At 46.7% G+C, this 26,322-nt stretch overlaps 2 protein-coding genes across 5 annotated transcripts in view; both read left to right on the forward strand.

The window, feature by feature from the left end:
- Window positions 1-15,184, forward strand: part of DHX29 (DExH-box helicase 29) — a 29,662-nt gene extending 14,478 nt beyond the window's left edge. For 3 of the 4 annotated variants that reach the window (XM_040579307.1, XM_040579310.1, XM_040579309.1), the window contains 9 exons: window positions 500-628; window positions 1,465-1,540; window positions 2,195-2,419; window positions 3,307-3,443; window positions 4,062-4,155; window positions 4,857-5,159; window positions 6,497-6,628; window positions 12,129-12,225; window positions 12,974-15,184. In XM_040579307.1, the coding sequence (XP_040435241.1) occupies window positions 500-628; window positions 1,465-1,540; window positions 2,195-2,419; window positions 3,307-3,443; window positions 4,062-4,155; window positions 4,857-5,159; window positions 6,497-6,628; window positions 12,129-12,225; window positions 12,974-13,029 (1,249 nt within the window). In that variant the 3' untranslated portion in view covers window positions 13,030-15,184. Of the gene's footprint in view, window positions 1-499; window positions 629-1,464; window positions 1,541-2,194; window positions 2,420-3,306; window positions 3,444-4,061; window positions 4,156-4,856; window positions 5,160-6,496; window positions 6,629-12,128; window positions 12,226-12,973 lie in introns of those variants that run through there. The other variant, XM_040579308.1, reaches the window with a different exon arrangement.
- Window positions 15,185-16,121: 937 nt separating this feature from the next.
- Window positions 16,122-22,637, forward strand: CCNO (cyclin O). Its single transcript, XM_040578866.1, has 4 exons — window positions 16,122-16,367; window positions 16,443-16,628; window positions 16,799-17,256; window positions 22,586-22,637. The coding sequence occupies exons 1-4, from the start codon at window positions 16,122-16,124 to the stop codon at window positions 22,635-22,637; spliced, it is 942 nt and encodes a 313-aa protein (XP_040434800.1).
- Window positions 22,638-26,322: the final 3,685 nt, after the last annotated feature.

A 26,322-nucleotide genomic window follows, 5' to 3' on the forward strand; every position in this document is an offset into this window, starting at 1 on the left:
CAAACTACAGTTCTGGATGAAAAAAATGTGCTGAGCTCATTGAACAGCTCTCAGTTTAGGTTCAAGTTTGGGATGAGTCTTTGGATTGCCAAATGATGTGGAGAACAAGGGGAATTGTTCACAGATACAGAGAATTATGATTAAGTACTAGTTAAAAAAAAAAAGTAGATCCTCTCAGTTTTTAGAAGTTATTTTTTGTCCATCTTAAATGTGGAAAGCCCTATAGGATGTGTTAGAAAGAACAACTCTGAATTGCCAGGGAGGTGAAATAATACAATAGATCTTTGATTTTCTAATTCTTACACTTTCATTAGTGAGTTGTATCCAAGGTTCTATGATGTACAGTTTCCCCCAGGTATACTTAGTTTTCAAAACATACTTAATTTTTAATATTTTCAGATAAATACTATTTAGATATTTTATCAATATGCTGGTATTTTAAGTTAACATCAAAATTTTAATTCTGAAATCTGAAGGAAATTGCTTTACCATTTTTTAGGTATCACGAAAGTAGTCAGATGAGTTCCCTGGAGGAGACCTTTGTTAGTAAAGCTAGTGCTCTGCAACGACAAGGAAGAGCTGGGCGTGTTAGGGATGGATTCTGCTTCCGAATGTACACAAGAGACAGGTATTGTAAACTCGGCAAGATCTGTAAGTCACATTAACATCTTACATCTTTTTTTCTGCATAAAAACAGGAAGTCATGTTGAAAGTCACTTTAACAATTGCAAACTGGAAAGAAAAAAAAAAAAAAACAAACCAAAAAAACAACTAACCACCCAGAGTTTGAATATCATATGAATAAAGTGTTATAATACTCTTGTTTCATGACCTTAAAGTTAATTTTATTCTTAGTAACTCTATAATATTTTGAAAAAAAAAATTCATAATTAAAGGGGAAGTGCAGCACCAAGGAATTATAGATTGTTTTTTAACAGCATCTACCACTGCGTCAAATATACAGAGACCTTACCTCCTGAACTTTGAAGATTTTATCAGACAAATCTGTAGGTTTCTGATGTGGTATCTCTGGATAATAGATGGGAGGAAATAGCAAATTATGCAGTGCTGCAGCATTAGTTGCATACTTTTTCCTGCTTGTCTTAAGCAGCTTTCAGCTGAGAAACAGTTAAGGTGAAAGTATTTTGAAGTAATGAATGGGGTGTGCATTTCAACCACATGCAAGACCCTCAGTTTAAGAGCTTTGCATTTTAATTTGTTTTGAAAATTGTGGTCTTACTGCCCTGTCCCTCTCTTTCACTAAAACCTTGCTTTCCAAGCTACCACCACACACCTTAAATCAAAGGATGAGCAGTTTACTCGTGCATTAAAACACATGCCACTTCCCTGTCTTGCCCCTCAAAAGAACATCTATGAAGAACAAGCATGTGAAACCTGAGTTTATAAGTTGAATTCAAAGATTAAATTGAATATCTGTGTTTCTGTCCTTTTTATGATTTGCAGGTTTGAAAGTTTCATGGAATATTCTGTTCCAGAAATACTGCGTGTGCCTTTGGAAGAATTATGCCTTCATATTATGGTATGGGTTTGGTTTTAGAATTACTGACCTTGTTAGCTAAAGATATTACACGTGCCTTTGGAGGAATTACATTTTCATAGTATTGTGTGGTTTTGAAAGTACTGACCTTGTTAGCTAAAAAAGTTTGTTAGGACAGCCCTGATCCAGTGTAGTCAGTGGGGCTTCTCCCACCAGGTAACCCAGAACCTGTGTGTTGGAAAATCCAGAGCATACTGCTGAGTAGGAGTAGCATACTATACTTATTCCAGTTTACCTCAGAGTAACAATTCAAACTTAGTTAAATAGCCTTCAAACCGATTTCTGCTTAAGGAAGCAATTCCATTCCCTCTCTCCCCACCCTGAGTGAGCAGGATATGCATGGAAATATGACAGGTTGAGTTGATCTCAACAGATCCGAGAGTCTCCTGCTCATCTGTGACCATTGGTAACGTGCTTCACTGATCAGTGGTTGTGCCATATGAAGCCCTTGCAAACAATGAAATTCTGCTAACCTAATGTGGGAATGCATCTGCATTCTGGGAACCAAGAGCCTGGTTTACAGGGGATGGAATGTGGGCTTTTGATTGCAAGAAGTTTTCCAATTTCTTTTGTAGCTACTATAAAATTTGTTACAATAAATTTTTATATTGAATGATATGCCCATTTACTCCACAGAAATGCAATCTTGGCTCTCCTGAAGATTTTCTTTCCAAAGCATTAGACCCACCACAGCAGCAAGTAATTGGTAATGCAATGAACCTGTTGAGGAAGATTGGGGCTTGTCTGTTAAATGAGCCCAAGCTGACTCCATTGGGCCAGCACCTCGCAGCCCTTCCTGTCAATGTAAAGATTGGCAAAATGCTCATATTTGGTGCTATATTTGGCTGCTTGGATCCTGTGGTGAGTAAAAAAACCAAACAAAAAACCAAACCAACAAAAACCTCTGTATAAATTTAAAAACACAGAAATGGTTAACTCTTTACAATTAATCTGACTTCTGCGATGTGGTATTTTGAAAGGAAAATGCAAGAAGTTAAAATGTTAATTTTAAGGTGAAGGCATGTAGACATCATGGAGGGGAGCAATCTTAAGTGTTCTTTACAGTTGAACTCAATATTAAAGGTCTTTTCCAACCTAAAATGACGCTGTGATTCTAAACTCTTAGGTACTGTTCACAAGATAGTCAGATGTGGTGTCCAGTTTTGTCTGTTATGATCCTAAGGAGTATGACACTTACAGAAAAAGCCCTGTTAATGTGCGTTACACCAGTATGGATTACCCCACAGTTCATGGGCCAAGAACATGCTGACGTAAAGTTACTGCAAATAATCGATGTTATAACTTATTATATGAAGACTGTGGCACACTTTCCACTTTTAACTTAATCCATTTAATTTACTGCAAATTAGGAGGAAGCATGGGTATGGTAGTTGCTGAAAACAAATAATTTTACATTTCAAGTTCTCTTAGTATCTCCTGTTATAATCTAAAGTAGTTGTTTAATCTGACCTTCACTGTATCATATTGGGTATTGCTCTCTCATTTGGCAAACCATTTCATGTGAGTTTTGAGATTAAAAAAACAACCCGTATTAGATTTAATTTTTAGGCACTATATAAGCAATATCTTTAATATGTGTAAGGAAATTCTTACAGTTGTCCTTGACTTAGTAGAAGATAAAGTATCATTAAATATTACTGAAAAGAAAATATAAAGCCATTTGTATGATAAACCTGTAAGCTTATAATAAAACACTCTCAAAGTGATGTGTACTTTACTAATTGCAGGCAACTCTGGCTGCTGTTATGACAGAAAAATCCCCATTTACTACACCAATTGGTCGAAAAGATGAAGCAGATCTTGCAAAATCATCTCTAGCAGTGGCAGTTTCAGACCATATAACAATCTACAATGCTTATCTGGGGTAATAATTCTCCTGTGCTTATATAGCTAGATGCAGGTAACACTTAAGTAATGCAGTTCTGTAAAGAATTCTTATCTCCTCTTGAATCGTTTGCACTTGGAAGTTTTTCTCTTCAGAATATTAAGTGCCAAATACTGTTAACACAAAAAGGTAGCTTGCTTACTTACTCTGCATCTCCTTTTAACCATGCTTGTATGTGTACAGAGGTGTACTGTGTCTGTTTATCCTAGTATTTTTTTGGTGTTTGTGATATGCTGACCTGAACATTTTGTATTTGAGGAAGTACAATTCTATATATTATAAAATGACATACCCTTTTTAGAATATTGCCACTAAATCTCAAAAACAACACCTGAATTTTTTCAGCTGTTCAGACAGACAGGTAATGTTTGAGAGAAAATTACCATATATTTTTATTAGTATCTATCAGCTTTGTTACAGGCATGTTTTCCAGGGTGCTCCAGCAACATTCATCTTCATTAATACCACTGATTTCTAGTTTTGAGTGGAGAATGCTGATCAAAACACAGTATTGCCTTTTAACTTACAACCACTCTTACGTTTTTATACTCTTGATGTGGTTCTTTTTGCTGTAATAAGACAGGGCTTTTTCCTTAGGTGGAAAAGGGCTCGACAAGAAGGAGGGTATCGTGCTGAAATGACTTACTGCAGAAGAAATTTCCTTAATAGGACTTCACTGTTAACTGTAGAGGTAAACCAAATAATTATGCTCTGCACTCAAAAGTTATTTGTTAAAATTTCCCTCTGAAAATGTCATGCCCTTTTGAAGAGGTGATGTATCACAGTTACTGTTTAGACAAAAACAAATGGAGTGCTAGGGACTGATAAAATGCACACCCTTAATCAAAGTAGCTCTGTCTGCATTTGAGTTTTGATATGCACAGTTTGTTAGTACACATCTTCGCAGTCAGTGCCATTGAAGAAACTGGTTGTTACTTCCACCAGAGAATCAAAACTTACGAATTAGAGTACTTCGCTTGTGTTACTCTTTATGTCGAAGAACAGATAGGTTAACAGTTAGTTTGAAAGATGAGCCACAAACTTGTGTAAACGGCCATGTGTTTTTGGTGAGAAAAATTTTTAATTGGTCTTTCCTATTTGAGTTTGGGTGCCTGAGCTCTTCTACACAAAAGTGGATCTTTGGTGCAAATCTGTCTTTATTTTAACGACAGGTGTGAGAGTATTTGCAGTGCATATATAGTACCATATATCTAATCCTACATTCCAGATAATACTGTTCTCATAGAAACAGCCAGGATTCCAGAGTCCTTGCAGAAAGTAAGTGTGTTTTATAATAAGAGGCTCTCCTTTGGAAAGGAGAATTGTCTGCTGATGGAGTAGAGTATGTACCTTCTTAAATTCAGAGTTTTACTAATACCTTACTAATTTCAGGATGTGAAGCAAGAACTCATACGGGTAGTCAGAGCAGCAGGGTTCACAGCACCTACAACACAATGTGGATGCGATGGAAGTGGAGCCACACAACCCCTTTCTCTCCATGAAATAGCTCTTCTTAAAGCTGTGTTGACTGCAGGGCTGTATGACAACGTAGGAAAAATAATATACACAAAGTCTGTGGATGTTACGGAGAAGCTGGCTTGCATGGTGGAAACTGCTCAGGGTAAAGCGCAAGTGCATCCCTCCTCTGTAAATCGAGACTTACAGACATATGGATGGCTCCTATACCAGGAGAAGGTAAGTGAAATAGTGAATCTAGCTGATAGTTTGTGTAAAGGTACAGTTACGCATCTAATATTAAATAACATATGTTAGTGTAAAATATATCTGAACTTCTTGTTCATCTTAAGAGTTGTTAGTATCTAATGATCCTAAAGTCCATAAAAATGAATCAACTGAGTGCTGAAGAAAAAAAAGTTAAGGCTGAACATGATGAACAGATCTCTTCATGGTGAAACAGAGTTTAAAAAAAAAAAATCTATTTATAAGTACAGTGTTGTTGATTTAAATGTGATCACTTCAAGCAGTAATATATGTATTAACACTTCAAAGTCTGCTTTGGTTTACTGTTCTAAGCAGACTCTAATGCTTTGAAACTTGGTACAGGCCTCACATATCCCCCGTAGTAACTTAAAATGTAACAGTCAATTCTGTAACTGACTGCTGAACTTCCTGTGTGAATTGCATCTTTTTTTTTCTCCTGCCACTTTCTTCCTCCTCACAACTGAATATTTTATCAGCTATTTGCTAAATTCAGGTGTTTATATGAAGTTACACTTCTGGTACAACAAAACCTTGACAACAGTTGCTCAATGACCAGCTTTATTGTAAAGAAGTAGGAAATTACATTAGACTTAATGCAAATGAAGTAATAGTATTTTTTGGAGACTTGAAAATATTTCCTGCCCCCAAGAACCTTGTAGTCTAATGGCAGGACAGCGTCTAAAGTAGGTAAGTTATTCCGTGAACAGTGGAAAAAATAAAGCCTGTACTTCTGTATGAAGATGCACTGGTTCTGTTTATTTCTTCCCACTGACAGCCCCTTCCCATCCCATTCCATCTCTTATCTGTGAGAGGCCTGAAAGCCAGAAGTAGCATATGCTGAGGCCCATAGTGTACTGTGTCTGCACATGTCCCCACACTTACACATGTATGCATGTGCATATGTGGATATAAATTGACAAACCAGCTGCTGCTAAGAAAAATGTGTAATAGAAGAGTTTCACCTATCTTATACTTCAGTAGCTTTATTAGGTTTTTTGTTTCTTTTCTGAACAGCACTAGGCTAACATTATCTTTGTTTGAATTTTAACAAGAAAATTGTGGCTTTAGCTCTATGTTCTTTTATGTTCTTGATAGCACATAAGCCTGTCACTTAGAGATGATGTATTTTATGTGGTCTAGGGCAGGCAGATTGCTGTTGGTCAGTCTGTGTACAAGACTTCTGTTGATTGATCTTAAAAGGAAAAAGTGTTTTTTGCTTCTGAAAGTGGCAATCAGATTTGGTGTTCTCGGTTTTATGTGGCTTGGGTTTTTTTGTGGTGTTTTTAATGCTTGTGTTTATTTACATGCAGGTGAGGTATGCTAAGGTGTATTTGAGAGAGACTACTTTAATATCGCCCTTTCCCATTTTGCTTTTTGGTGGGGATATAGAAGTGCAGCATCGGGAGCGTCTCCTGACAGTTGATGGCTGGATCCATTTTCAGGTGTGTTAATGTGTCGTTGTTTTAACTGTTGCTGGCAGCTAAGCACCACACCAGCTGCTTGCTCACCCCCTGCCCCAGTGGGATGGGGCAGAGAACCGGGAGAGTTTAATGAGTAAAGCAAAAGGTGCACAAGGTTAGCAAAGCAAGGAATTCATTCACCACTTCCCATCGGCAGGCAGGTGTTCATCCATCACCGGGAAAGCAGGGCTCCATCACATGTAATGGTTACTTGGGAAGACAAATGCCATCCCTCTGAACATCCTCTCCTTCCTTCTTCCCCCGGTTTATATGATGTTGTATGGTATGGAATATACCTTGGACTAACTAGTTTAAGTCTGCTCTCCTGGCTCTGCTCCCTCCCAGCTTCTTGTGCACCTCCTTACTGACAGAGCAAGGGAAACTTGAAAAGTCCTTGATTTAGGTTAAACACTACTTAACACACTGATGTTTCAGTTGTTGCTATCAACATTATTTGTATATATATATTATCTGTTTTGTATATAATGGTGGCAAATTTGACTCACACTCTTAACTGCCTAACAAACAAGGTGATTTAATTCTTTAATGCTTTCCCTGCTGTTACTCTGGATAAGAGAAGAACCGCTGCAATACGGTCTCATCAGTTCCGTAAACTAACTACATAATTACATGCTTCATCCAAAGCTACATTGCATTTAAATGCATTATGCTTATCAGCATGTTCATGTGTTGACTTACGTGGGTGTCATGGTCCCATCATAGCTTTCCACTACATTAGCGTCTACATAAAGACAACTATCGGCATTCAAAGTGCAAACAATATCAACTTCTTTTGGGTTAACAATATACAGAGGTAATCAATTATGCCAAATACCAAGACTTTCAGTAAGATTCTTCATTCCCCACGTACATTCACTTTTTTGCAACAATGTCTGCAAGTCAGTTTCAAGGAAGGACACACCAAACAAGGACTGGTTCGGTAGGGAGACACACGTTAGTTGCTGGGTTGACTGGTGGCAGCAGCGCTCCCACGATCCGGCACACTAAGCTCAGGCCGCGCACAGTGAGCAGGTATCCAGCACGGGCCTTCATCTGTAGAAACACAAACATAACCTCTCCCCCAGGTTAGCAATTCATGCGTTCCCGACCAATGCCCGATACGAGGGTCTTTCACGCGTACTAAGACGCCTTCATGCTTTTGCTGCTTGTCACCAGTTGACACAAAATGTCGCACAATGGGAGGCACTGCATGGTCGGCAGAGATTTTCAGAAAGTTCAAAACATAACATGCTTTCTCTAATCGTGCCTCTGGGGTCATTCCCTCAATTCCCCTTTTTTTTGTTTTTTGTTTTTTTTTCTAATGAGTTAGTGCCACTTTATTAATAGACTCACACCAATTTATACCCCCAGCTAAAAATACACACGCTATGCAGGCTTTGTTATTGAAAAGGTGACAGGTTAAAACTACGCATTCACACTCCTGTGATCTCTCCTATGATTGGTCCCGGTGTGGTGCCCACACGCTGCTCCCCCCTTGCGCAGGCTTCCTGCTTTTTTGTGGTTTTTTTCCTCTTCTTTCTGTCCAACTCTCTTATCTCTCTGTGAATACAGTTTCTTTGTCTCTCTTGGCCTTGCATACATCTTTCATAACAGCTGCAGCTTGTTACACCTTTGGCCTGCTCGGCCTGCTATTACAACAAAGTTACTTGGTCTGGATTGCTCATAATATGTCCGTTGTCTTCCAGCCATTCCACAAATCCCCCTTTTTGTTTTTGAGCAATCCAGACCCCTTTTATTATTCTGTTCATAATTCTCATAAAGCAATTCCACACACAGATCAATATAATTAAAAAGATTACAATGGCAATTAGTACTGTTATCCCATGCAGAAACAAATCTTTTAACCATCCAGTAATTCCAAAACTCTGTAGCCAGTCCGTTAACCCGTTCTCAATCTTTATAGCCTGTACATTTTTTCCTAACTCAGCAAGTTGCTTATGAATACAGTTTGAGTGATCAGGCAAATTCATATGCTTTCCTTAGCGCTGTTCACTATAGGCTACTCTCTACTGTTCATGCTGTTTCCTTATCTTCTAGAGGTGAGGTCACATTCCTCCTTCGCTTCTGTCTCATCCTAGTTCCTTCTCATACTCCCTTAAAGTCATTTAACTCTTTGCTGCAGGATCTCAGCTGCACATCATCAAAGCAGGGCCAAAACTGCACATTATCAATGTCAAAACAACCCACTGTCTCTGTTCCATTGTTCCGTACAATTCTACAATTCCCTAAGTCTACAGTTCCCTTATCTTTATTTTTATTATATTTTTATTTTTTTTAACAGCAAAATACATTTCAACCACTATAATACAGTAGAGTATAGACAGCTTTTGTGTGTGACAGAACACAGTCACCCTGTGCTGCGGAGCAGTTTTTTGCAAGTCCTGTACTACTTTCCAAGCAAATGGTGTATGAACGTGAGGATTACCAGCAGCCGCATCTCCCAGTACAATAGGATGTGCGTGCGGTGCATCGCTGGAAGGTGTAGGAAGATAAGGAGTGGTCCGCCTATCAGTTCTACTAAACCCAGTTCCCGTCTGTTAATGCCCCATCTCTTATGGCCTGCCAAAATCAGTGAGGGTCACACGTCATTACTGTACCACTGAAAACTAGATTTTTACCACCTCCACCTTCTTCATTGCCTGTGAGTGATAACGTTGTCGTAGCAGGACCCGAATTTGGGTTTTCGGCATTTCCATCCTGCGCGAGCAGGGCCGGAGCCGGGGGGGGGGGGTCCGCGTTAAGGTGGTCAGATTGGGGGGGGGGGGGGGGGGGGGGGCGGAATGGGAGGGGGTTCTATATTTACTTCCTTTATCTTAGGGTGTACTGGAATAGGGCACCCATAGCAGGCACAGGAATGTGATTTTCCCCAAAAGTTAAGAGACCTGCTGTAGGTTCAGTGCCCGCCAGCCGCTCCACAGCTGCTGCGGCTAAGTTCTTTTCTAATTGATACCTTTTAATGTTATTTACTATCTCACACCACGGCCACAGACTTATCATCATCTATAATCAAATCCCATAAATTATCACCTAATTTTTGCCACTCTACCACATCAAAAAGTGAGCTGGGGTCCTGAAAGCACCCCTTTTCCCTTCCTAATGCAATTAAACCCAGTAATTGCTTAACGCAATCAACACCCCGCTTTTCTAGAAAGCGTTTTAAAAGATCTAGGGCTATCTTGAAATCCATGTTGTTGATACACTTTCTGCTCCATGATTAAGGCACTCTCGTTGTCGTGGTGCTCCTTGATTAAGGCACCTTTGTTGTGCTCCTTCATTAAGGCACTTTAATTAGTCCTTTTACGTTGCAGCCTTTATAGTAGCCCTCACAGACAGCGAACCCCCTTTTGGATGGTCCAGGCTTCTCTGGTCGACACGCCAAGCAAATCAGTGTTCGGTCGATCTTTGCCCCCCAGTCGCTGCTACCGGTGCTTCTCTGTGTCCGCCGCTCCAAGCAAAGTTGTATCAGGTCCCTGTTCGGGCGCCACTTGCAAGCGGCGGGGAATAGGACGCAGCCAATTCAGTATGAGTGATAAAGCATGATTCACTTTATTAGCCCGAATAGCTCCTGTTTATACAGTGTATCTAATTATGCATACTCAGCAGTCTATGATTGGCTAGAATCACTACCTAGTCATTTACATGGTCCTCCTACTTGCGGTGAGCTAGCTTACATGACTTCTTTATCTCTACTGCACATACCTCCTTAGAATTGTTTGTGAAGCCTGTTAAGGCCGCAGTGTCCCTGCAACTCTGCAGTTATCAGCACAGCTGGCAACCTCAGCTGAGGCCTAGTCTTGATAGCACACCGGTTGGATTCGGCTCTGCTTGTACAAATGCTCTAATGATCTGTGACCCTTCTCATCCAGCCATTCTCCAACAATTATTCTCATGTCAAATCCAAAACACAGCGTTGTACCAGCTACTGAGAAGGAAAGTAGCTCTATCCCATTCCAAACAGGACAGAGTGATAACTACCTTTTGTGGTTCCATGGGCTTTTGTATTACACAGCTGATGTACAAGCTTAATTCAGAACACTATATGCATGGGATGAAGATGAGAGAAAAAGGAAGGAGAGAATTAAAGGAAATTATGGGTAATTTAATATACATGTAGTGGAAACTTAGCAAATCATGCTCAAAAGAACAGGCTTGTAATATGCAGCTTCTAACAAGTAAGTACCTTCTCTCTTCATGAAAAAAAGTCAGTGTTCTTCCAGAAAAGGTATTGGAAATGGGTATAGACCAAACCTTGCTTTATAAAACTGGTACTGAAAGTAGATGAGCATGCTCTTTTATATTACCCTTTCCCACAGTCTTAGTCATGTACGTAAGTACATATTTATCTTTAAAATAGTATTTATTTTTTTTATAGCACAGACAGAACTGTTTGGGAAAGAAAAAAATCCAAATGGAAAATATCTGTTTAGTTGATGTTGGGGTGTTTTTTTGTTTCTTTGGTTTGTTTTTTTGTTCCAGGTGAAAAGGTTTTATGTGGGAATGGAAAGACTGAGTATTTATATTTAACCTATTCTTGCAGATGGAATTGGTAACATACCAAAATCCTCTGTAAATTCTGCTAAATGGCAAACATGGGCTTTTGCTAGCCTGCCAGCTACTTGGTGACAATGCTCCTGCGGGCCCTGTGTTACTCTCAAGGAAGACTATAAGCCACAAAACATTTTAGGTTTTTGCATTTCACTCATGCAAGCAAGCAAGCATTGAATTAAATTCACTAGTTACCATAAATAATGCCATTTTAAAAAGCAGCTCCCTTGTTGGTTTGTTGGAGAATTTTTTTATGGTCCCTGGGTGGCTATAGGTCATGCAGTTGCTAGGTTGATTACATCTTGTAGTGTATTTCAGAATTATTTTTTTTTCTACTGAGGTGCTGAGTAGAATATGTTGCATTTTGTGCTTACTGTGCTATGTGCAGTATATAAATGAAATAGACTGGAATAGGGAAGGAGGGGTAAAATGAATGATTTCTGGAAGGCAAGAGGGTTCAGCTTTAGATAACCAAATTCCTGGTGAGATACAGGAGAGGTTTGTGGTTGCTTTCTCGAGGCCAGGCAGACCTCCTGAGAGGGAAATGTGTAGATTGCTTTATTTCAGATATAAGTTAATTGGTACTTTGTACCTTGGAAAAAACCTATTTGAGTAAGTAGGATATTAGTAAATTAATACTTCCACTATATGCTGGTGGTTCGTGATGCATGGGAGCATATTCTTGAGTTAACCTTCTGAGGTGCTGTCCTTTAGAGACTGATACTATTAACAGGTGCCTAAAGATGAGAGGGCATAATGTAAGCCCAGTCACTTCATGAGTACACTATCCATATGCTCAAAAGTTTGCAGGAATCTTGTTATAAACTTCTGTTTATATGTAAAGTAATCTTTTAACTTGTGTTTTGCTAGAAGATGTCCAAGTAATGCAAGTGCTTGTCTTCTCTGTTCTTTATAGGCTCCTGTAAAGATAGCAGTAATTTTCAAGCAGCTAAGAGTTCTGATTGAGTCTGTTTTAAAGAAGAAGCTTGAAAATCCTAAAATGTCACTTGAAGGTAACTATTACTGCCTTGCTGATGTTACTATTTAAGTGGACCTTGGGGCAAATCTGAGGAAGCATTAGTACACTGCGTCCTCACTCAGTATGGTTAGTGTGGCTTGAGTATCACTCTGTTATTTTGAGACACATCTAAAAAGTCATTACTAATCCTACCCACGTTATGTGGCTTACCCCAGATGTACGAAGATCTGCACAACTGCTGTTACAAGGATATCCCTGATAACAATGTTTAAGGTAGTGGTAATAATGGTGAGGTATGCATCTCAAAACAGAAGTAAGTGTATGAGGAACCTCAGGCACGGATGAAGTTTTTAAGTGTTATGCCAGTTGTCTGTCAGTTTAGGTTAATGATGGGAAACTGCTTGTTGGCCCCTAAAGGAGAGATAGAGGAGCACTGGATGTTCAGAAGAATGTTGTAGGTGGGGAGGAAAAAAGGGAGTTCCTATATGCTAATGTACCTGTAGTTAACTCATCATTTTCTCAGTCTTTTTTGTGGCATACTGAAATGGCTGCAACCAGCTCATTGAGTAATTCTATAAAGTTTCTAATGATGTACTGTGGACATACTTTTTGCCCTTTTGCTTTGCAAGAGGGAATCACTTGTCTTGCTCTGAGTCTGGCATAGCCTAAAACATTAAGATTTTAAGTTGTGGAGAGCTAGATTTGTCTTCTGATTTTCTTGGGTTTTGGGAATCAATTTTCAAGCTTGCTGTCTTCCACTCACTGTGTGTTTTCTTTCCTAGATGACAAGGTCTTACACATCATCAAAGAACTGATAAAAACAGAGAATGGTAACTGAAACCAGAAATCGGTAACAGACCAGAGCTTCAGTAATGGCAGGGGAAATACGCGCTCCAGCATTAACTGAAAGTTTTTAAATGCTTGGCATGGTTGATACCAGCCATGATGTTGAAAGACTGCATGATTTTTGCATAGAATTTACCTTTCTCTGTATCAATTTTAAGGGTGAACATTGACTATGTTTAAGCCTTTACAATACACTTGGTGCCATTTGATTGTAGGAATGATGGGTGGAAGCAGTTTCTTTTCAGTGTAAAAATGACTGTGGCCAATTCCTTTTTTTTTTTTTTTTTTTTTTGCTTAATGTACTAATAATACCATTACGGGTGGTACAGACTGTAAGTAATGGTTAAAGGTTGGGTGCTGAATCTCAGCTGAGTAGAATTCCATTAGATGTGTGCAAACAGAAGAGAAGTGTTTTCTTATGTGGGCTTCCTATACGGTATTTTTTTTCTATGAATTTATAGTATTAAAGCAATGCATCTTAAAGATGTCTTCATTTTTTGGTATGTTTACATTAAGATGCTGTATAAGAAGATCATATGGACTGCCATGAACAGGTGCTCAGCTGCCCAGCAGCTCCTCTGCGTCTTAGACTTGTTCCTACCTATTCACCCTGACCCTTGTCTCTCCCTGCATTGTCCTAAGTTTTGCTGTCCCTTTCATATGTTAAGTTTTGCATAGTCCTGTGAGCCCCCTCAAATGATGATCATGGTGATCATGGTTTTTCCCCCTTTATTGATCAAAGTTCAGGTTGATCCTCTTCAGAGCTGAACCAGAGTAGCTTCTTCAGTGGCTGAAGCCTTCTGGTTTTCAGCATTCTCTCTTATCATTTGCTCACCAATGTTTGTGTGTCTGTGTGTTGCTTTTGTTTCTTATTTCTTTTATACTGAATATTCCTTAACCAGACAACTTAATGAAGGGGATGCTCTAACATTCCACCTGTGCCCACACCATTGACAATTATGAAGTGAAATTTTAGATTATCACTCAGCTTTCAAGAATGAGGAGTATTTGGGGGGGGGGGGAGAGTCTGTTATTTAAACAATTGCAGTCAAATAGGAACACTAACGTACAGACAGGGGCATAGTGTGGAAGATAATTTTGGTTTAATGTGAAAAATAAAAGATTTCCTATACAGAAGTTAATAGAGGTTAATAGTGTACAGAAAGGGCACTGAGGAAAAGGCATGAAAATGCAAAATACATAAAGCCATCCAGTTATATTATTATAGTGGAACTAGTACTGCTCTGCCAAGAGAGAAATACAAGCTGAAAGTAAACCAGGTTGTGCATGTTACCCTACATTCAATTCTGGAAGAGGCAAGTTCTCCTAACCTGCGAAGAACTCTGAAGGAAAACTGATCACATCAGTTACCCTTCTATGAATTGTGATAAACTAGTGGTTGTCCTAATTTCCTAGAAGAGCCAGGAAGTGCTTTTTTTTCCTTCTTTTTTTTAACTCCAAAGTACACAACATGTGTGCAAGGAAGCATTTAAACAGTTAAATTCTGATCTCAAGACCTGTTTTGCACTCTGTCTTCCCAGAAACATTCTTTCATGTTGAAGGCAGAGAAATAAAAACCTGCTGACTACGTTCCTTGAAGATGAAGCTTGAATGCACATTTGACAACTTCCTAGGGTTTTTTTTCTAGTTGAGGTCTTATATTCGTATCCTTTGGAAACATGAATTAGAAACACATGTCAGTAATACAATATCTAACAGTTGTTGGTTTTGAATAGCTAAATCTTAGTGAAAGTGTTAATTGTCCTTGAATTCTTTTCCCTTATTTACCCATGGTGAACCGAGAGGGTTTTGTTCCATTTATGTTTGGCAATGTCGAAATTCAGAGGTGTTCTTTGCGTTCCTCTAGCATGTCCTGCTTTGTAATCTTTTAAAGAGATAGCTTATTTCAGTTGTTATTAAGGGGATTTATTGTAATAACTGGGGAGCTGCACACTCTTTTGAGTGAGCAACAGTTTTCTTTAAAACTGACCAGACTGGTGTACAGTTATCTTAAATTTAAAACAAACAGAAAATGGTGACTACAGTGACTTTCTGCTTCTGCAGCGTGCGTGAGCTGCTTTTGTGCCTGTGCTCTTTTAGGTGGATGGACTTTCTCTTTTGTTCCAGTTAATAAATACTTCTGTTAACTCTGTTGTGTTTTCTCAAAGCGTTTGTCAGACTCCAGACCGGTATCCATGGAACTTTCCCATTGTAGTCACAACAGGGCTCTTTAGGGTGTAATTTTAGGGGCAGTGTGTCCTACTGGTGTCTGTATCCTCTCCTTGCACAGGATTTCCTGCTCCTGCCGTTCAAGCTGCAGCATTCCCACCTCCTGTCTTTTAGTGCTGGGGTCGTAAATTGCTTGGAGCTTGCTTTCTCCCATGGCATCCTCCCCATTGCCCGACCCAGGAGAGGATTTCTTTTTTCCTTCTACAAGTCTTTCCACATCTATAGCGGTCTTGATCAATGGATCATACAGCTAAATCATACCAGCTAACAACAGTCATGTCTGGCCTCAGCTCCACTTCTGTCACCCTGTGGTCGCAGTGCAGGAAGGTCTTGACTTCCCTCCCTTCAGCGATTTGAAATAGTGCTCTGGTAGGTAGTCTGTGGATGGAAGTGGAACCCAGAGTCCAACTGCCCAGAGAGCTCCAGCATTCCCAGTATGTCTCCCGGCGTACTTGTGCTATGTTTCCCGGTGACCTCAAACTAAAGCGTTACCCAGGTGGAGCAGTCGGTAGCTGTTTATCTCGCCGAGTTCGGAGTTAAAATGCTCGGAGCGGGAGAGATTTATTTTAGTAGCGGCGAGAGGGGGGCTCGGTCGCGGCCGGCTTTGCGGCCGCCCTTCCAGCGAGCGGGCACGGCCCTGCGGCTGCCCCGGCGGACGGCGCTGGCGAAGTGCCGGGCGTTCGGGCGGCTTCGGGGCCCGGCTGCGGGGTCTGTTTTGGAGACGGCGCTCCCGGCAGCGCCCGGCCAGCCCCCCGCGGCGGCGGGCGGGGTCGGTGTGCCCGGGGGGCGGGCGGTGATGCCCCGGGGCCGCCCCGCCGCTCAAATACCCGCCGGCACGGCCGCCCCGGCACGGCGATGACGGCCAGCGGGCTGTGCGGCGGCACTCCGCAGCGGCGGCGGCCCGCCGGCTCCCCGGGGCGCTGCCCGCGGCGGCGGCGGCGGCGGCGGCAACCGGCGGCGGCGGCCGTGGCCGTGGCGGTGGCGAGAGAGAGCCCGCAGGAGCTGCAGGCTTTCCGCGACTACGGGGAGAGCTGGTACCGCTCCCGCAAGGGGCTGGAGAGCCGCTTCCAGCCGCGGGAGCCGCTCGCCCGGCAGCCGCAGGTGGGGGAGGCGGCGGGGGCCGGGCGAGGGCAGCCCGGTGCCAGCCCCGCCTGACCTCCGTTCCCGGTGCCGCAGGTGACGGCGGAGGCGCGCTGCAAACTGGTCAGCTGGCTCATCCCCGTGCACCGGCACTTCGGCCTCTCGTTCGAGGCCCTCTGCCTGGCCGTCAACACCCTCGATCGCTTTCTTGCCACCACGCCCGTGGCCGCCGACTGCTTCCAGCTCCTGGGGGTGACGGCGCTGCTCATCGCCTGCAAGCAGGTAGGGCGGCCCCGCAGCCCGGCTGCCCCGCCGCCGGCGTCCCTGCGCTCCGCCTCGGCCACCTGCGGCGGCTCCGGCGCCCGCTTAGTCCCCGCCGGGCCGGGCTCCGCACCCTCTCCCCCGCGCTGCCCCCCGGCTGCAGCGTGCCCGCCCCCCGTCCCCCCTCGCAGGTGGAGGTGCACCCTCCCAGCGTGAAGGAGCTCCTCGCCCTCTGCTGTGGCGCCTTCACCCGCCAGCAGCTCCGCAACCTGGAGTGCATCGTCCTGCACCGCCTCGGCTTCGACCTGGCGGCGCCCACCGTCAGCTTCTTCCTGGAGCACTTCAGCCAGGTGCGGCTGGAGGCGCGGGGCGCCGACGCTGGGGAGGCGGCGGACGCCAGGAGTCTGGCGGGGGGGGTGGCGGAGCTCAGCCTGGCCGACTACGCCTTCACCAGGTACGCCCCGTCCCTGCTGGCCGCCGGCAGCCTGGGGCTGGCCGACCGGCTCCTGCGGCACCGCAGCCCCCTGGACCTGCGGGTCAGCGGCTACTCGGAGGAGCTCCTGCGGCACTGCATGGACGAGCTGCAGCTCCTGGTCTCTCTGAACGGGCAGTCCCTGCCGCTCCTCCTGCCCCCGGAGGTGGCCCAGAAGTGTCCCTGGCTGCGGAGCGGCCGCTGACTCACTGCGGGGTGGCGACGGCGACACCGCCCATCGCTTGCCCCTCTGGCCGCCGCCGCGTCTGCCCCGGCGCCGAGCGCCCTCCGGCTCCCTGGCGCCCGCCCGCCGCGCTACGCGGCCCCGGTGCGGAGCCCGCCCGCCAAGCGGTACCGCCGGTGGAGTTCAGAGCATGGGATCACGTTTTGCACATGGTGTTGCTGTACGTCAGTTGCAGTGTCCCGTTGCTGCTGTGTTTTTTTAAATCCAGCATGTAAATAATATACTGAATCGCAAGCACTGTATTATTTATTCGGAGGATGGTCCATAAAGGTAACAGTGGGAGGACCACGTGGACGTTCAATAAACTCCTTTCTGCTTGTTACCTGTACTCGTTTGTTTGCTGGCGGTGTGTGCAGCCAGCTGGGAGAGGAAACACATTGGCACAGGGCGAGTTCCCGAGCAGTCAGCTCCAGCTGCGACAAAATAATGATGCCCGATGTGATCGCCCTTTTCAAACTGACACGCGCTGGCTTGGTCGTGGTTGGGGGGGGGGGGGGGGGTATTGTATGCAGTGACTTGGGTATAGGAAAACAAAACATTAAATAATAAATCAGGAAGTCACTATATTTCCAGCAGGTCTATAATCCAGGTGCATACTCCTAAACTGGCACTGTAGTACCACACGAAACATTCAAGGGAGGAAAACAGTCGTAATGGTGTAAAATATTCCATTTTCTTCCCGTTACTGTCTCCGTGCCCGCGCACCGAACTGATGTTAAGAGGGCATGTGCACACCTGAGGGTGCCCTCGGCGGTGGTCGCCCTTCAGGGCAGCAGGGAGGGGGGACCCCGCACGCCGCGCTGCGCCCCGAGCGCGCCCCGGCTCAGGTGTGCGGGCGGAACGAGCGGAACCCGCCCGGCCGCTGCGGCGGGGGGTCCCCACGCACCCGCGGCGGGGGGTGGGTGAGGGGCGGTTCATCCTCCGCCGGCCCCGCCGCCGGGCTCGGCTGGGCTGGGCGCGGCAGCGCTGGGGACCCTCTCCCGGTGCGGGGCTCAGCAAGCCAGGATGCCGCGAGCCGGTGCCCCCGCCTTGTATTTGCAAAGCCCCCAGCCCCCACGTCTAACAAACACCCCCACAAACAGCAGCCCCGCCCGCAGGCTGAGGCCACCCGCGGCCGGGCAGGGACCGGCGGGCGGGCACGGCCGGGCTGGCGGGCAGCGGGCGGGACGGGACGGGCTCTGCTCGGGTTTCCCGGCGGGGCAGCCCCTGGGCCCGCCCCGGCCCCGCGGGCGCGGGGAAGGGCTCGGCGGGCGCGGGAGCCGCCGGCGCGGCCCGGGGAGGCGGCGGGAGGCTGCCGCGGCGCGGCGGAGGGAAGGCTGGCGGGCAGCCCCCGGCACGGCACATCCCGGCCCGGCCCCCCGCGCCCCTGCCCGCGGGGCGGCGCCGAGCGGGACGCGGGGCGGAGGGCGCCCGCCGGGGCCGGGGCCGGGTCCGGGGCCGCGGCGGTGGCACCGTGGCAGCAATGGAGCAGGGCGGGCGCCGCCGGGCCTTCGGCAGCATCTGCCCCAACAGGGTCCGGGGTCCGCCCGCCAGCCTCGCCAAGAAGCCGGCCCGGCCTGGCGGGGGCACGGCGGGGACCCCTCCGGCCGCCCTGAGCCCCCGAGCGCCCCCGCCCCGCCCGCGCCGTAGCGGCGCCCCGCCGGCCCCCGCCGCACCCGCCCTCGGTGAGTCTGTCGGCGGCGGAGAGCCCCGACCCCGGGCCGTGTCCCCCTCCCCGGGCCTCCCACCGCGCCCCCCTGGTGCCCCACACTGTGTTCCCCAGCCCTGCGTCCCCCGGCCGTGACACCGCCACCGTGCCCTTTACCGTGTCCGCTCGGCCATGCCGCCCTCTCCATGCCCCCTGCTGTGTCCCCGCCGGCGCTCCACACCCCGATTCCCAGCCCCACATCCCCCCGTGCTTCCCATCTTGCTGTCGAGTCCCGTTCCCTACCCCGGCTATGCGCATCCCTGCCTGGGCACCTCACCGCGGTCTCTCACTGTCCCCAGCGCTCACCACCATCGACTGGCAGGATTTGGCAGCCTGTGTCCCCATCCTTCCCACCACCCCAGCCGGCCCTGTGACCCTGCAGCAGGTAATGCCCCAGCTGGAGCAGGCTTGGACACCCCTGGTACAGGTACCCACAGGGGTGGCCCACTCAAGCCGCTGGGTGCTGGCAGCCCCCCTGGCCTCCAGCTTCCCATCTGTGAAATGGGCATAGTGGAGGACATCACCTTGTCCCACGTGTTAGATGGGTTCGTGGCAAGGGCAGGGCAGGGAGCAGATGCCCTGGGTGCTGGGGCTGTGCAAGGGTGCTGAGCACAGGTGTTGGAGTGGTGTGGGCAACAGTGGGCCACACGGGCAGGTCTGAGCTGGCACATTTCCTTCACCCCTCCCAGGGTCCCTGCTTCCAGAGTGGACCGGAGTTTGATTTCCAGGAGTTCAGAGATGCTGTTGATGAATTTGTATCTGGCAAGTAGATATTTTTTCCTTACTTAAGCCAAACACCCTTATGCGTGTACATCAGCAGTCATGCTATGTTTGGTCTCCTCTTTTTTTGCTTTGTTTTTTTTTGTTGTTTGTTTGTTTTTGAATGCCCACTCACTGCACACTCACCCTGTCCTGGGACAGTCTGTAAGGCAGTGTGTCCCCTGTGCACCCATTTAGAGGGACCTGGGCTGGCACTGAGCTTTCCCCCGTGGGAGACAGAAATTAAATCCAAACAGATTCAGGGTGCACAGCTGCCACAGTGAAGAAAAAGCATGTCAGGACATAGCGGGGGGGGGATGCTCAGAACTGGGATGGTGTGCTGGGGTTGGGGGCGGAGGGGGGGAGCGGGAAGGGAGGGTATGAAAGCCTCCCTCTATCTTAACACCTGTTGCTATTCCCTGCAGACACATCCACCTTATTGCCACTGCCACTGGACTGCACTGACTTTGATTTCTCACTTGGTGAGGAGGTGGCCTTTGGCTCCTGCACCCCACAGCTGGAGAGCAGCATGCTGGCACAGGTGCCCCCACAGCATCTGCTTTCCCCCAAGGCTTCCCCCAAGGCATGCTGGAGGGGCCTGGCGGGCCAGCACCAGAAATCACTGGGAGATGCCCTGGAGGCAAATAGCCAGGTAGGGACCCCCAGTCCCATCCCAGGGGCCTGCGGTGGATTTCTCTCCGCATCCTGTTGAGGCAGCTGCATGGCCCTGGTGTGAGGCATCCCACAGCCCCTGGATGGTGGCTCTGTCCCAACCACCTCATCCCTTCTTGTCCTTCACAGCTGCGGGAGACCCTCACACAGAGGCAGGAGGAGCTGGCAACGCTGCAGGAGAGCAACGTGCAGCTGAAGGAGCTGGCGAGCCAGGCCAGGCAGCTGGCTGCCATCCTTGAGGTGAATGCTGCCACCCCATCTGGCCTGGCTGCCCCACAGCCCAGCTGGTCCCTGGGGGACAGTGTGGTGTGGGGGTGCAGTGGGGGACAGGGTGCGAGTTGAGGCTGAGCAGCGTGGGGTGGGACAAGGACACAGAGGGAGAGGGGGTGCAGGACAGGGTGGGGTGGGGTAGTGTGGGATGGTGTGGGCCAGGGCAGTGTGGATCTGGGTGTGCAGCGCGGGATGGAGCAGGGTAGTGGGGGACAGTGTGTCACAGTGCGGGGTGGGGTGTTGCGCAGCAGGCCAGTGTGGGGCAGGGCTGTGAGGTGTGGGAAGGAGCAGTGCGGGACAGTGGTGGTGCGGTGTGGGGCTGGGCGGTGTGGGGCAGGGCGACGCGGGGATGCACGATGTGGCGCAGCCCGCGGAAGTCGTGCTCTCTCCCGCCGGCAGACGCTGGTGCTCCCGCAGCGCGCCGACGGGGCGGCCCTTCCTCCTGCTCTTCATCCTCCACCTCCTCTTCATCCTCCACCTCCTGGTCCCGCCGCCGCCAGGATGTGGGGCGGGCGCGGGCGGCCGGAGCCGTGTGAGGAGGCGGCGGGCGTGGACGCCATGCTGCGGCAGGTGTCCGAGCAGTGCCGCGCTGCCCTGCGGAGCCTGGGGACCAGCCCGGGGGACGGCCGTGGGTGCAGCCCGGGGACCAGCCCGGGGACCAGCCCCACGGCCAAGCGCCCGCGGCCGGCCCCGCGCTTGCACGGCGCCTTCCGCGGGCTGCGCACCGGCCGCGCCGCCCCACCGGCGGGCCCCGGGGGGCTGGAGGGGGGCGGCAGCCTGCGGGCGGCGCTGGGGGAGGGGGGCGGCATCCGCACCCTGGCCTTCCCGCAGGGCAACGCCTTCACCCTCCGCACCGCCGCCGGCGGGTACCGCTTCCGCTGGGTGCCGCGCTGAGGCGGCCGCGCCCGCCGCGGCCCCGGCCACGCGTGTCCCGGGCGAGGCGGAGCGGGGCGCGCCGCGGCGTGGGGCTGGCGGGGCCCCCGGCCCGGCCGCACGATCCCCCTTCCCCCTGTGAGAACGGGTGTTTGCGCCCCCCCGTCGCGGGAGGCCGCAGCGGGGAGGGGCGGGCGCGGCGGAGGCGGCCGCGCCGCATCGAGGGCAGCGAGGGCAGCACGCCGCGGGCCCGGCCACCGCACCGAGCTGCTGTGGTTTCCGAGTCGGCAACTCGCTCTCAGTAGTCTGCTAATGAATATAATGAATCTAGAGATTTTTATGCGGTTTTACCTGGACATTTTACTCAGCTGAGCGGGAAAAATGTGACTTGGGGGATAGTGGCTGCGGTGGGCTGGTGTGGAAAGGGGCAGCCCAGCCATCCCAAGCAGTTTAAACACGGTACACCTTCCCCACCACGGAATTTTGCATCCACGATGTTTACAAAGTGCACTTGTGTCGATCATGTGTGCAGTAGGTGTGTATTTGCACTTGGTGTGATGATTAAATAGTGCTTAAAGTTGCCATTTATTTGTACTCATTTAATATAAACACAGTCTTTTGCATCAGGTATGCATCTTTGCTTTCACTAGAGCAAAGATAACAGAAAGCCAAGTATCTACACAAAGTTTACTTTGCCTGATGTGCTCAAGCATAGGATTTGAAGATAAAACATGCTGCTGTTAGCATTCAGTGATAGTATCTCCAGTAAAGAGAAGTGTGAATAACGTTAAATTGTTCTGAATGGATAAATTTCAGATGTGCCCACTGCTTTGAAAGCTGAACCACCGACAGCACACGTGAAATGGTACCTGAAGTTTATTTTCCTGTGGCACCCGAGTGAATGAAGGCACTGTGCTCCACCCAGGACAGAGGTTTTCTCTCTGTGAAGTTACCAGGTTTTCTGCTTTTCAGTACTCAGAATTTCCAGAATTCTTGCACAGGTCCATGCACATTAACAACAATCCAACTATAACAGGCTTGTGTGACGGTTAAAGTGACAGCACCATGTCGTCATCTCAGTAGATTTCTTTGGGGAGCCACAACCCCGCACATAGTGTTGTTCTATTGGCAAGCAGAGACTGCATTAGGAAGGAGAACGGTTCTTGTTGCCAGCATGATGTGTAGTTATGTGGCTCCTCAGAGACATCAAAAGTGGTCTTCCAGTATCAGTGGTCCTTTGTGCCTGCAATGCGGACGGTTTCTGCCAGGGGAGGCGCTGAAGCCCTGTCTGGGATGCCAAGGGCTCAACCTTGGGATGACTCCAGACATGTTCATACTTTGTGAGAAGATCATTGCCACCTTGACCAAAATGCTGTATGAAAGCTCTGGTCTGGCAGCAGACAAGAGAGACAAAACCTGACCATCTGCACTGAATTGAGCAGGGAATTAACTGATAACAAATGGCTGTTTGTATAGTTCTTCTCTAGCGTTAAACACAAAACATACAGTGTGTACAATTTTATAATGCTCATAAGCATATTAATTCCTCAGAAATAAAGTGACACATTTAAACTGTAAACTTCTCTTAGGATGCAATAATAATCACCCTGTTGGATTGTCACTAGTGGTGTTCTTGCTGGTACTTCAAGTCTTTTCAGAATTACAGATACAGGTGTTGCCTCTCAAATGTGAGTCCATTCCTGCTGTGCAACAAGCCAACCTTACACCCTGAGAGGAGAACTTGTTTTATTAGAGTTGCACAAATCTGGGTGCCAGCAAAGTAAGTTACAAACATTATATAGAAAATCTTACCAGGCTTTCCCTGCCCAGAGGGCAGGTCGGTACAGATGATTGGCTACACATTTGCATAGCCATTACCCAACTTACTTTACTACCACCCATGCTCTCTGAGGAAGAGATTTTAGTGGGCCTGGGTCTTTCCCTTAGGGGGTGTGATTTTTAGTATTATAATGGGGACGGTTGGCTTCCAGGGCAAGGCTAGAGACCATGGGAGCTGAGTAATCAGGGTTTAACGTGAGCAAGATACTCTGAGCGTGCATGGCTTCCATCAGGAGGGTAGGATGTTCTTTGTTTTGTCTCTCCCAAGGCTGACTGCCTTGATTAGGAATCCCTTCATTCATCATTCTCGACAACTCTGGAGGGTCAGCTTGACCTAAACTCTGTGCACATACAGTTAATCACCAAATCGGAGTTCAAGAATTCGGGAGTTTTAGACAACAATTCTCCCCTTTGGGACTTACTTATATATACACATATATCAAATAAGTCCCACTCTTTCTGAACTCCTCTCACTTGTAGCGATACAACACGTCAGCATATACTGTAACGTACAAGCATGCAAATATAACAATTACGAGTGCAATAATTACATCTAACTTCTTAATCCATACATGTAAATCAGGAAACCAGGTTGCCAGCCAATTCCAAACTTCCTGAAATCCGTAAGAAGTGTCATCTTTCTGGATCTTATGCAAGATTTTAGTATGTTTCCAAATCTCTTCTAAATCAGTAGTAATGCTCCCAGACTGATCCACATAAACGCAACTAGTATTAATTATGGTGCAAACTTTACCTTGTGAGGCTAATAGCATATGCAAGGCCATGCAGTTTTGTAAGGCTGCTTCTGAAACTTCTTGTAAAGCTTATGTAACATTAACAGTCCAATTTTCAATTACTTCTAATACTGCTGATATGTTTACTATTGATTTTTTCTAATTCACTGATTCCTACCCATGGTAGGATTAAACCATCTGACAAATGAGTGGAAATGAGTATTTTGTTCCACAAGGAACAAATAAATACTTTTTTCATGCACCTTCATGTAAGACTGCATCCAGAAATTCTAATTTCTCAATAATCTTTGTATTTGGGACTAGTGCACCTGAAGTACAAGTCCCTCTCCAGTTAGAGGGCAGGGATTTTCGAGCTTTGTCTCCACATAATCAAGACCTGATGCAGTTCCTACAGCTATAATTTTTGTACATGACTGATTTCCTACAAAGATGATTTCATTCATACAATCAACCTTTCCTAATCCTTTTGGACAGTTACACTGTTGGATACACTACGGTCCCAGATCAACTCCGGGAATATTCACATTCGATTCTTACAGGTCTGTCTTTGGATCTTTTTCATACGAAGTATTTTCCCAAAAATGGTTCCAGGATATGTTAACAGAAAAGGGGTATTCCCAGTATAGGCATCCCCTTATCTGAGTGTTCTAGGAAGCGTGTATGTACCCAACAACTGGTCTTACCGGCTATCTATATGGTTTTCTGGATCATCATAAAGAGTCTGTTTTCAGTCTATGGGTTCCTCTAGTACCATCGAATTTGAGAATTTATGATACCACCTAACAGTCAAAATCCTATACATCTGTAAAATGTACTTAAAAAAGTATCTACAAAGAAACAGTGTATTAATCATAGTATTAAACAAACCCAGTATACAATCCAATTCTATATAGGTTCTTTATTTCAGTCCAAGAACAGTTCATTAAATGTCCTGATTTTTATTTTCAGAGGAGCCACTTATTCTGATTTCCACTTTACTTCAGGACTCCTCTTAATCCTGGTGTAATGGATCCATGGATCAATTCTGTTAAGTTTTACTGCAGTATTAGTTATCAGTAATACTAAATATGGTCCTTTCCACCATTCCTTCAAAGACTCGTCCTTCCAAGTCTGGAGATATACTTCATCACCAGGTCAGAAAGGATGCACTGGCACATCCAATGGTACAGATGCTCCCTGTTGAATAGACCTGTACGATGAGGAAAGAGTCTTTCCCAAAGGCAGTATGTATTCAGTTAACACCCAATCACCAGAAATATGCATTTGGTCTTCCTTTCCTGTAAAATTTGTGGCGTAAAGTCTTCCATATAATACTTCAGACAGGCTCACCTTTTCCCTAACTTTTGGGATGATTTTGATGCTCATTAAAGTGATAGGTAAAATATCTATCTATTTTAAATGGGCTTCTTGACACAATTTAGCCAATTGTTTCTTTAAAGATCTATTCATCCTTTCTACTTTCCCACTAGACTGGGGTCTCCAAGCTGTATGTAAATCTCATTTTATTCCTAAAAGGGCAGAAACTGTATTACTTCTGCTATAAAATGTGGGCCTCTGTTTGATGAAATCTCACTTGGAACTTCAACTCTGGGTATAACCTCATTTAATAATTTTTTGATTACCTTTCTAGCTCAGTTGTTCCAGCACAGAAAAACTTCAGGCCATCCTGAAAAGGTATCTACCAATACCAAAAGATATTTATAATTACTGCATTTTGGTAATTCAGAAAAAATCAAATCTGCTAATATTCTCCTGGAATATTCCCTTCCTTCACATCTCCAGGTGGAGGTCTAAATTCCACTTTAGAATTATTTTTACAACATATCACATATTGGTTTACTATTTGGTCAGCATAGCTTTGCACCTCTGGCCCTGTTGCATATCTTCGAACGCTTGTGGTTATAGCACCTGCTGCCATGAGCTCCTTCGTGTGTCTGCTGTAGCAACGTCTGCACCATGGGAGCTGTTACTAAACCTTGTCCAGTAGAGGTCACCCACCATCTGTCTGAGGTCCTCACAGATTTTAGCATCTTGACTACTTCATTCTCCTTTTCATTGTATTTGGGCACTTCAGTTCTCGTTATGTTTTGAGGAATCAAGGGTCCCATGACTGCTTTGTTGGCCGCCCTCTTTGCTATTTCATC

This window comes from Falco naumanni, chromosome Z (assembly GCF_017639655.2).
Source record: "Falco naumanni isolate bFalNau1 chromosome Z, bFalNau1.pat, whole genome shotgun sequence".
Lineage (NCBI taxonomy): Eukaryota > Metazoa > Chordata > Aves > Falconiformes > Falconidae > Falco > Falco naumanni.